The 12421-nt window shown below is 41.6% G+C and overlaps 1 protein-coding gene across 8 annotated transcripts in view; it reads right to left on the minus strand.

The window, feature by feature from the left end:
* The window catches only part of elavl4 (ELAV like neuron-specific RNA binding protein 4), a 70499-nt gene that overhangs the window by 37704 nt on the left and 20374 nt on the right, over positions 1-12421 (minus strand). For 7 of the 8 annotated variants that reach the window (XM_010897805.4, XM_010897803.4, XM_010897804.4 and 4 more), the window contains 2 exons: positions 5121-5207; positions 1607-1847 (listed from right to left, as the gene is read on the minus strand). In XM_010897805.4, the coding sequence (XP_010896107.1) occupies positions 1607-1847; positions 5121-5207 (328 nt within the window). The remainder of the gene's footprint in view (positions 1-1606; positions 1848-5120; positions 5208-12421) is intronic. The other variant, XM_020049098.2, reaches the window with a different exon arrangement.

Consider the following 12421-nt stretch of genomic DNA (forward strand, 5'->3'; position numbering starts at 1 on the left):
AGGCAGTTTGAGCTATGTGCAAGGATTTCTATCTGGAGGGAAGGGAGCAATTCTGCCAGGCTTTTACAGAAAGCTTACTGACCAAGACTCTTTGTGATTCCCTAGTAAAAGGAGTTATAAAATCTGAAGACACGTTACATTAAGCAAGAGACACATTAAACCGATCATATTCACAGTTTCAATTTCAAATAGTACTTAATTTCTACATTGCACAGGTTTGTTAAACATCTTTCATGGCTTTCACGTCCAATAAACTTAGTGGGTTAACTTTGAATACAAGCCATACCAATATATTGCCTGTCCCTGAAGAGCAAGCAACATTGCCATTATGTCTGAATCTGACCAAAAGTGTAGTGAATAGCAGTTTTACTATTTTTACTGACTCAGATCTTTGACGCATTCAGTCATAACAATTATCATTTAGATTCATTTAATTCATTTGATTCCATAATGCGCAGAGAAAACATGACCTCCAGAATGATGATGTCCTTTTTTTTAATTCTGACTGAAATAAGTCAGAAGTGCTATACAAACGGATCTTTTGCCAAATGCACTTCACCACAATGAGTATTCCTGCAGTGTGGTAATAGCAGGTTTAGAGTGGTTGTATTCAACAAATAGTTAGCCTACGTCAAGCAAAGCATTTCACAATGCCATCCCGCTCTTAATTTCTATTCAGTTGGATTCGTTGTCTGAACTGTGCATTAGTCAGTTAATAATGCAAAACTGGTTGTGCACGCAGCCTCCTGGCATTCCCTCTACAGAGGGAGAAGCGCTTTGTTAGTCTAAAAGTTTGAACGACGAAATTGCACCCATGGGAGCACAACATAGACATGCACCGCAGGAGAGGAATATTTATAACATACTTTGTGTTCCGAAGTCATCAAAGACCTTCCATGGCAGAGAAGAACTTCACAAATCCTCAGAAACGTCCTCACTTTCCCCATTTAGGCCAGTAAGAGCTTCTTGGTAAACCGTACTCTCAGTGATATTATCTGCTACTGTGTACCGTAAAAAAAAGTGTAGCTAGGAGTGTGGTTTCTAGGTGCTATTATGGAATGCACTATCTTCCTGCCAGCTCAGGACCATTACTGTAAAATACGACCCAGCACTTCCATCAGCCTGCTGCTGCCCAAGCAAAAGTCTAGCCTGGTTACATGTCATGGTCAAGAGTGCATGTTGCTCTTCAACACCGGTCCTTTTTAATGAGATTATCAAGGAAGAAGTGTTACTAAGTAGGATCTAAAATGAAAGCCATTATCTGGCATTATCTCAAAGCAGCCTCCCCATCCATCTGCTATGCCACCCACACAGCCACTAGGCCAGGATTAGAGGCATGATTAGCTGGGAAGTGCTGCTGAAACACCTCCATGTCACGTGGCGCCGTGCTCCGTCGCTTTGCCTCTGAATGGCCAGCTCCACCCCATGCCCCAAGCCTCTTACTGCGCAGTAACCAGCTGGAAGACCACCCGGGATCATTGGCCTCAAGCGCCACGCCGTACCAACGTATACCCAACTCCGCCTACCAGGGTGCGCCATGCCCATTTCCCTGTTCCCTGTGTGTCACTGCACTAGTCTCCCCCCGGCGGCTTGTGTCTTAGCGTACCTGTGATCTTGTCCCGAACCAGTTTGCAGGATTCGATCTCTCCGATGCTGCCGAACAGGCTACGGAACTCCTCCTGGGTCATGTTCTGGGGCAGGTAGTTGACGATGAGGTTGGTCTTGCTGTCGTCGGTAGGGCCTCCGGTCTGCATGGGCGAGGGGCAGCTGCGGCTGTTGCTCGATGGCCCGTTGGCCGTGGTGCCGTTGGGGCCGTTCGTCACCTGAGGCTCCATGTTGCTGATTATCTGTGAGAATGGACGGGTCGGGGAAGAAGAACACTCAGAGGGGAAGCAGGAGGAAGGGCTTCTCAATCTGAGAGCTTGTTATTGCACTTCACATTTTGTCTGTATTCTAGACCATCAAAACTTGACTTAAGTGAATACAATGCAATACACGTGCAACTTAAACTGTTACATATGCATGCAAACATGCATAAATATCTGTCAGAGACATATGAGTGATACTTTGTTTGTCCTTTGATAGCTGGTGCATTCAGAGAGGGTTAACAATGTGAGCCCTTCAGCAGGGCATTGCTGCCTGTCACAGGGAAAATCTTTGCGGCTGGTTTTGCAGTGCGCTTTAAGAGCAGGTGTTTGAAGTGGAGCTTGCTGGCCCCTGAGGGAGGACGCATAGAGGAAAGCCAGTCTGCTGTGCTTATAAACCGGCAAATACTTATTTCTAGATCCCAAGACTGCCAACGAATGTATTCAGCCATTAGCATAAAATGTGTGTATTTAATTTAATTAGTTGATTCTCCGTTACAGTCGGTTGATTTCCATCATCTAGTTAGATCGAGAAGCTGAGCATAAGAGGTTTAAGGACGGCGTGTGTCGTGTGTTTGTTTTCTGAGCTGTGGGGTGACAGGCTAGGGACCTCAGGGTGCCTGCTGTTACAAGTGTTCACCCCACATGGAGGTGAAACAGAAACACAACTAGATTCTTTGAAGGGTAAACTTGATGGGTTGTGAGCAAAAGAGGAAATGTAGGCGTATTAACAAGAGCACATATCATTTGTTTGGTTTTGTTGAAAGTGTATATAAGGCAAAGACACTGGGGAGTAGGTGTGAAGTGTGAGTTATATCTGTCAGTCTGACCCAAAGAAAATAAGACACAAAATAATTAACTGATGAAATGGAATGTAAGGCCAACACTTCCAGAGGAGAACCAAATTCAGTACTGGGTGAATAAAGCTCAACTGTAGCATGACTGACGTGGCTAATTTAATGTGATATAAATAAAGATCTAAAACACAAAGAAAATAGGTTACGTGTTCCTGCAGATTGAATCAAAAGTGCATTATCATAGAGCAGACTTAAAAGTAAAAATTTTAGTAGAGGTTTGGGCATATTTATTTATAACTGTGTAAAAATAATTTCAATTGGCACTGAAGCTTGGCCCTCTCTATTCATAACCAGCATATTTAGAAATATTAGCAAAAGAATTAAAGCACCATACACCTTCAAATTCACCATATGAATTACTGGAGCTAAATATATGTTTGGATATGTTGCTGAAATCTTAGATTGAAACTAAAATAGAAAATGTCATTACATTATTCTAAACCAATCACTGTCAGTCACATGGGCTCAATTGCTATAGTTATTTGGACTATTTTTCTGAAGCTATCCTCCAGCCTGTGTCGAAACCGAGATATTTCTACTGTAGAGTGTCATCAATGCCTTACGATGTGAATTGTCTCAGCCTCCATCTTCTCATTCCATGCGCAGTCTACTCTAGCGTAGAACAACACGACAATACAATGCCTGGAGCCCACAGCAGAATACAAACACAAAAACTCCTCTTTAAAAGCTCTCAAGATCTGTGGGCATGCAAATTGTGTTTTTAAGGTATCCTCGCTGCTCTACCAAAGAGGTACCATGGAGACAGCGAGGAATAAAGGATGAAGTACCTAGCGGTAAGGAAGTTGATTGGGAGGCCTTATTAAATCTGTTTACACTTCCTGCTGGGCTCCATTCTGTCAAAAACACTTTCAACTCCATTGGACGTGTGCTTTGAGTTTTCACCAGAACAAAAACAAAATGGCTACCTTTAATTACACAAGACCTGTCGAGTCGTAATGACCAATCATCCTACAACCCATTGCCACCAGAACTACCCAGGCTGGACAGTCTATTGTTCCTTAGTCAGTATTTGGGTGTCTGTGCTCTCCTTCTGAGTAGGCCAGTGGCAAGGAAGGAATTATCTTAATGATCTGAGTTCCTGGCCAAGGTGGCATAACACACTAGAGCTATACTCTGAAAGTCTTCAGAGTATAGCTCTAGTGACACCACGAGGAACCCGGCCAGCTGATTCCACAAAACTCTTAGCTAGCAAGCTAGACCTACCTTCTGATTACAACTTGTTTCCCCTGACCGGGTCGAAACACAATGCTGTATTTACAGCCTCTGTTAATGCCACTTGGCGAATAGTGTGGGAGGGACTTGCTTCCTCTGGACTTGAATGAAGCCCTTAAGGAGTTCCAAGTGGAGGGATAAATATTGGTTCATGCATCTAATGTGTGTGAGTCATGCAAGGAGAGTGGTGTCTCTGGAGGCTGTGTGTCTATGGGGAGGCGGACAAAGGAGATAAAGGTCTAAAAGGGTAGGTTAAAGTTCACCCCTCGGAGGTACGAGTTGGGCAGGAACTGACTCCTTCATCATCTAGCCCTATCCATAATACTAATCTACAAGGTGATTTAATGTCATTGGTTTGTTAGTAGAGTCTTGTGTATTATTTACATTTGACATTATAATGTATTTATGTGGCTATGAAATATTAGCTCCCTTTGTGGGCGAGGTAAGGCATGATTTGTAGAGCTGGAGTATTTTTATCATAGCTTGACAAAATGCATAATTTCACCTAGACTGTCTTGGTTATTCAACATATTTATAGCACAAGCAATAAACCAATTATACAAGGGGAATAATTTAGCCTAAAAAAACAGCAATAAATAATTTATACATAAGGTATGACAGTTTTATATCAATTTTTGCAAAATGTATATAAAAAATATTTGAAAAGTTATTTTATTGCATGTGAAATATCATTTATTTTGCTTTTAATGTTATGATTGTCATCTTAAAATGTTCAGTCATTTAAGGGGACATGCAGTCTCAACTTGAAACAATTGTGCATCATATGATGCATTTTCAGTATTGGTACAAATACTAGTATGTACTAGTATTTATCTGTTGTTTACCATTTTTTTACAAAAATATAAATATTTCTTAGAGTGAGTAATGTTTTTAATGATTAGTTATGTTTGTTTTTGTTTTAGTAAGTAGCAGGCATAACCGTTTTTTTAAGACCTGAGTAAAATCAGGATGAATTTTACTCCTGGAAAAACTGTACATTAGATTGGCAGGAAAAACTAGCTGGCACTGTGTCTTCCTACAGTAGCTGGGCCGACATCAGGGCCCACTCCCCTCCAGCCCAGAGTACAGCACTGCTCCTTCAGCAGCACTGTGATCAGTATTCGGTAGTGTTGGGTAAAAAGGCCATTTGTGGCTGTCTCCTTACCATCTTTGGCTGAGTCAGCAGTCCCTTCTCTGCCCAGCCCTGTAGCTGCGGGAGTTCTGCCTGACGCCACTGTGTCTCTGTCGATCCCTAGAAGGGTTTCAGGGTCAACATTTTAACATTACTCTTTTCTTAATATATTTTTTTCACAAAAGCTTTCACCGGTCCCCCCCAAAAAAACACAGGTGGCTTGGTTTTCCTTCAAGGTAGGGGTCGTTTTTATTCTGATATGGAATACTGCTCGTTGACACTTTGTTTGGGGATATCGGGCATGATTAAGACAGGGGACAATTACTGTAATGTTGGTGTGGAGTATGGAGTGGTATATTTGGGGAGAGGAGGATGGAACCTGACATGGGAACTGAGGTGACCTCCACAGCGTTAATGATGCGGGTATCTCTCTCACTCCTGGTAAACAAGGCCCTTAACAAAGACAGCACTTCAAATGAGCCACAGGCAGCAGCAGCAGTGGGCAGCGTTCTCTACACAATGTAGAGTCGTGGATGGATCGTCAGTAGCAAAAAAAACAGCCAATTTAGGAGAAGAGGAAAAGACTTTGAGGCTGACCTCTGACTTCATCTACTTTCCGGATAAGGATAAGAAGGTAGCGAATGCAATGGGAGGCACCCAGCCAGGCCTTGGTGATGGAAGAGACTCTTAACCCTCTTGGAGGGGAGGGAGGGTGACTGGGTATGTTACTGATCCCCATACATCTTAACAACATTAAAGGGAATGCTTAATGGGGTTGTAAATGAGAATGGGGCTGTCAGTTGGAAAGGGGAAAATGCAGTGAGTGGGATTGGGGTAGGATAGCTTGGGTCAGCTGACATGACAGTGTGTCAGGATGTTTGGGTTGATCATTTTACAAATGTAGATGGGGAAAATGTATTAAGGGTAAAACATTATTTTTTTTTACCAGATGCCACCTCTGTTTTAGTTCAGGTGAAGACCGAAGGTTATAGCAACAAAATCATACACTATATCACACATTATTATTATTAATCATATATTCTTGTTTGAGGGATCAGCAGGTATGTTAATATGCAATTTTGATCCAGCTTTCGATTACAATCTGCTTGAGTCAACCAAAACCACATTGTCCACGTACATGCTATAATGTCATAGTTAACAGAGGTATGACCAAGCCAGCTATTTTTATCCAGTTCAGCCAGCATGGGCTAGTCTTTCTTAGCTAGATATGCCCTTAAGGTTTGGACAATCAGCAGCCCATGTGAACCAACATCCAGGGCTTGGAAGACTATACATAAAATTATACATACAAATGAATATAAAACAGGCACCATGCTTTGTTGTAAGTGAATTTCAATAACATTTCAACATTTGAAAGCTAACCTGAAAAAGAGAAATGTTAGACAGAGGTGAAACATCAAAAGCTTTTTCACCTCATCTGCTATGGATAGCATTATATAGGCTGGTCTAAAAAGAAATGGGTTTGCCGAAGCAAGCATAAAATGCAGAGAATGTGGTGAAAAGCAGCAAGCATGTGTAGTTAGAAACATTTGCTATGGTTTCTGAGAATTTTGTGGTAGTATTGCAGCTGAAGGGTAGATGGTGTTCCTTTATTTTTACATAGATTTAACATGACTTACTTCATGCAAACAAGAACACTGTATCTATTCTAAATGCAATTTCTATGCAAGCATAAACTGTCTTAGATATTGTGAGATTTCAGTACAGATTATGAAATATGGAAGTGCCGTAAACTACAATATGTATATACACACACCAAATGTCCAGGGTCACTACTGATTCAGTTAAATGAACTTGGCCGGTGTAAAATTAACACTTGGTGTTAAAAAACTGCTTTGGGTGTGAGAGTATTATTTTGACATACTCCCATAAAAACCTATGCATTGTCTAAAGTAGGTAGATTATTTAGGAATGTTGTTAAATGTTTTTTTTGCAATACTTTGCCTTGCAAAGATAAATAAAAAATATTTCTGAAATAATAAATGATCCTGAACTCATCCAATCAGGAATTAATTTGCACTTGATACTGATGTTCTAGTTGTTTTGATGCTCATGTTGTAGGACATCTGAGAATTTAGGGGAAAGTTAATGTAATTTCACAATCCCTTGGCTTAATGGTGGTTAAAAATATGTGAGGGTGTTGCCTTTGCATAACAACCATAGGTGTAAATGATATACTTTCTAGTGTTAAAAATAAGAAGTAGTGGTATTGGATAACACTAAATGTGTTAATTTCGTTGACAATGTGTAAAAGTGTCAGTAGCTAGCAGAGTGTTAATTGCACTATAAAGTGTGGACCCTTATACACATCAACCTAGCATTCACTATTGATGACGTCTCACCACTGGAGAATTTGCTGTGTCCTTTTGTTTTATAACAAGTACCTAAAAAGAAATGCAGCCATATATATCAATGCCACACTGTTTCTCTTCCTCTTTATATATCTTCCTACCTTTCTCCATTATACGCACACACACAAACAAACACACACGCGGTCTTCTTGATAACATCTCAACACACGAATAAAGGGACACCACAATTATGCTAAAAAAACCACTGAGATGAGAAATCGCTCATGGGTACAGTTTCAATTATTCAGAGAATACATTTTGGTTGTGCTCGGCGGACATCAAACAGACTTATTATATAATCAATATGCTCTAGTGTGCCATAAATATTTGACAGCCTGTAAGTGTTCCCTCATTCCTTGAGCTCCTGAAATGAGCAGTGTGTGTCTGATATGGCAGTCATGTAGGACATGTCATAACTGCCCACAGAGAGGACATAATCTCTCTCCGCAGGCTGCGTCATCTAGCAGATCTCACATAACCAGAAGCCTCTCCTCTGCCATGGTGACGCCATAAAACCACTGCTTTACTGCCAGCCAGACCTCCCCTGCCCAAACGAGCTTAGACAATCAATTTCCTGTGACTTCGCTGGGATGGATGCAGAGTGGAGACACTACAGTGGATCAGAATGCGGAAGTAGTATTATTTCACAGATAGCGCCTGGCTCAAAATGGAGGTCAGCTGGATGGTGGTTTGTCTCATCACATCCCAGCATTCAGTAAAATTATTCTTCAGATTTCCTGTTTACAGGGAAATTGTCAAACATGTAATTAAATCCAGTCTATTGAATATATCCTCTTGTTGAATCAATATTATCAGGGCTGCTCATACACTATGGGAATCTGTAATTCTCTCATCTAAATGCACTCAAAACACTCAACGCAGTGATAGGACAAAGTGTCCTCCATCCATTGAAAAGCTCTTTCCAGATAGTTGAGGGTGGATCAGAAACCCCAAACCTTTGAACTCCCTCCAAGTGCTTCTGAGTGCTTGAGTTGTCAAGCCCATCCGACACAGGGATTTATATGATTTTTTTTTGTATCTAAACTCCAGGTCAATGAAGTTCTCTCAATGCTATTGATTTGTATTTTCCATCTTTTTTCAGGTTGCCTCGCCACCTCCATCAGACACATCCTGGCTCTTTTACATCCTGCAGGTCAGACGGAAGCTGGGTTGAATCAATCAGCAAAAGTAATCTGGGACACCAAGCCCGCCTGCCTCCGCTAACATCGATCCGCATCTACTTTGCGAAATGGATTTTCCCCCACCCCCTTCTCACTATGTATCTCAGAATGTTCCTGTGGTGTATGTAAGCAATCTTTCATTTAACTTTGGCTTGACTTTTTTCCCTTATGATGTCCACTGTTTCGTAAGAATCAATACAACTTTCCCAGAACCCTCTCTTGGCCTCTCCGCTCGGTAATCTACACATGCTTCCTAGGGTGAAAGGTCAGGAGATGAGAAGGCATCGAGCTGCTTTTAATTGCAGAAGCAGAGATAAGCTCTTTAAATATCTTTCCACAGATGATATCTTCACAAATCTCAGACCTCTTGGACATGTTCTACATTTTTAAAATTGACACATTCCCTGTCTTATTGTCCAAATGTAGACCCTACTTAAATCTGAGAATATATTCTCAAGACAAAAGTGAAATATTCCCTAGGAAATAAATACGAAGTGAGTGCACCCGAGGTCTGCTGTCTTGAAGGTCATAGCCTGACATTCTTTGACTATGGGCTCAGTCTTAGATCAAACAGCTGGGTCTCTGGCTTTGTTACAGTCCAATAAAAACACCATGTACATCAAATAGAATACTCACTGGTTGACGCTATCGTCTTATATCACTCTTCACTCCTTCCTAGATCTGATGGTAATGGGGAAAACATTTTATTTAAAAAAAATATTTCAAGCAAGCTACTTTCAGGAAAGGTTACAACAGTAAACTAAATGCAACTTAAAATCCACAGTATGGAAAAGTTCAGAGGGACTTAAACTTTTACTTACACAACCAAATTGTAATTAGGTCTGAATTCAATCTAAATGTAATCTAGTTTCTCTGCAGTGCAATTTCCTTTTGATTGCTCTTGTGGTATTGGAGTCGTAAATTGCCTCAGTCTAGAGAATGAACAGCCTATGGACATTGACCATGGTGACACACAGCCAAACCCTAGATGGACTCAAGCCAGTTGGATGTTGGCTGAACCCCAACTCCGCTTCCATGAATGGAAGCAGAAAATTGGTGAGCATCTTGATTTTGAGATGATACTTCAATTTGTGGGGCTCCAGTGAATTGTCCAGCCCCCCCTGCCCTGCCCCCGAATACCTCGCCTCTTGCCTGGCAGCTTGGCCGTAACCTGCACCCAGTACTCTGGGCTTGCATGTCTGAACCCCCAGCCCTGTGCCCAGGGGCCTCTGAATGTCCTGTCTATGAGCCAGCATGGGGAGAGGAGCAATGATCTCCACAGGCTGCCACAGTCCTGCTGGGACTTGAACTCTGGGGACCACCTCGTCAACGACTGAATGTCAGTACTACATTCAGTGGCCTAATCATAGCGCTCGTAGGGGGATACGACTGATTCTTTAGTAGGTTATTATTTTTTCATAACATATCGTCTTTCCATTTACCACAGCAAAAGAGCGAGAGCACAGAAGAGATTTTGTTGGACTATATCACCCATCAGCCCCATGCGTAGGGTGATTTCCCAATGTTAGGGTTACACTCGCAGCACACACAAGCACACACACACATTCACTTAGCCACTCTATTGCAGTAACATTTTCAACTGGACCCTCATGCACGAGAGTGGGATTGTCAAATAGTTGCAAAAAAAAAAAAAAAGAGTTGGCAACGAATTTCATTATTCATTAGTTAGATCTACAGTGGGGAGAACAAAAATCCAGAAAATCACATTGTATGATTTTTTTATAATTAATTTGCATTTTATTGCATGACATAAGTATTTGATCACCTACCAACCAGTAAGAATTCCGGCTCTCACAGACCTGTTAGTTTTCTTTAAGAAGCCCTCTTGTTCTCCACTCATTACCTGTATTAACTGCACCTGTCCACACACTCAATCAAACAGACTCCAACCTCTCCACAATGGCCAAGACCAGAGAGCTGTGTAAGGACATCAGGGATAAAATTGTAGACCTGCACATGGCTGGGATGGGCTACAGGACAATAGGCGAGCAGCTTGGTGAGAAGGCAACAACTGTTGCCGCAATTATTAGAAAATGGAAGAAGTTCAAGATGACAGTCAGTCTCCCTCAGTCTGGGGCTCCATGCAAGATCTCACCTCGTGGGGCATCAATGATCATGAGGAAGGTGAGGGATCAGCCCAGAACTACACGGCAGGACCTGGTCAATGACCTTTTTGATTAGAGCTTTTTGGTCTAAACTCCACTCGCTGTGTTTGGAGGAAGAAGAAGGATGAGTACAACCCCAAGAACACCATCCCAACAGTGAAGCATGGAGGTGGAAACATCATTCTTCGGGGATCCTTTTCTGCAAAGGGGGCAGGACGACTGCACCGTATTGAGGGGAGGATGGGGCCATGTATCGCAAGATCTTGGCCAACAACCTCCTTCCCTCAGTAAGAGCATTGAAGATGGGTCGTGGCTGGGTCTTCCAGCATGACAACGACCCGAAACACACAGCCAGGGCAACTAAGGAGTGGCTCCAGGGCAACTAAGCATTTCAAGGTCCTGGAGTGGCCTAGCCAGTCTCCAGACCTGAACCCAATAGAAAATCTTTGGAGGGAGCTGAAAGTCCATATTGCCCAGCGACAGCCCCGAAACCTGAAGGATCTGGAGAAGGTCTGTATGGAGGAGTGGGCCAAAATCCCTGCTGAAGAGTGTTCAAACCTGGTCAAGAACTACAGGAAACGTATGATCTCTGTAATTGCAAACAAATTTTTCAGTACCAAATATTCAGTTCTGCTTTTCTGATGTATAAAATACTTATGTCATGCAATAAAATGCAAATTAATTACTTAAAAATCATACAATGTGATTTTCTGGATTTTTGTTTTAGATTCCGTCACTCACAGTTGAAGAGTACCTATGATAAAAATTACAGACTTCTACATGCTTTGTAAGTAGGATAACCTGCAAAATCGGCAGTGTATCAAATACTTGTTCTCCCCACTGTATGTGCGACGCAAATTCTCAGTGATGTTTTATCGTTCCCTATTTGTTCTTGTTAGCAGCCTCGTTGTACAAGTTCATTAAGCATATCACGGAATTCTGGATGAATTGTAATACAATAAAGATAAACACTATTTCAAGTTGTTTTGAATAGAGCGTTAGGCAAAGTTATGAAAAAGTCAAAAAAATATTTTATAGAAAAACTGTTAATATTGGTATGTTTTTTTTTAGATCCAATGAATCAAAGTATTAAATAACAGATCAATCCTAATTTTGTAAAAGCCTTAATCTGAATAGAGGTGACGTTGCATTTAGAGAACAAGGAAAGCTACCTGCACTCAAGTACAATGTGGCCAAGCAAAACCTGATTTCGTCCTCCTCCTGAGGACGTCTTTAACCTGTGTAGAAGTTACGCATGGTTCCACAACATCAGCACTAGATGTTATGAAGACCACTAGCCGAGAGCAGATCACTGCACTGGTGCAGGCACTAATGCTCCTGACCACCTCTCCTTGCTTACGTAGTAAAGTCTAAAATAGAAAGATATATGTAAAAACCAGCAGCCTTGTCATGCTCACAGGTCGGAATTCAGTTAAGCCAACCTGTGAGCATGCTTAAACAGCTTCTCTATGACTGTGCTTTTAATTAATGTTGAAGCTGGGATGAGTCATATTTGCTCGGGTAGAACAGGTATTTAAAAATGCACAGACTGTAGGTAAAAGACCAGTAAAGAATCTGCAGCAAAGAAAAGCCTGCTCACCTGTAAAAGTAAGACGAAAAGTCCAAGGCTCACACACAGACGAATACAATGGCCC

This window comes from Esox lucius, chromosome 8 (assembly GCF_011004845.1).
Source record: "Esox lucius isolate fEsoLuc1 chromosome 8, fEsoLuc1.pri, whole genome shotgun sequence".
Taxonomy (NCBI): domain Eukaryota; kingdom Metazoa; phylum Chordata; class Actinopteri; order Esociformes; family Esocidae; genus Esox; species Esox lucius.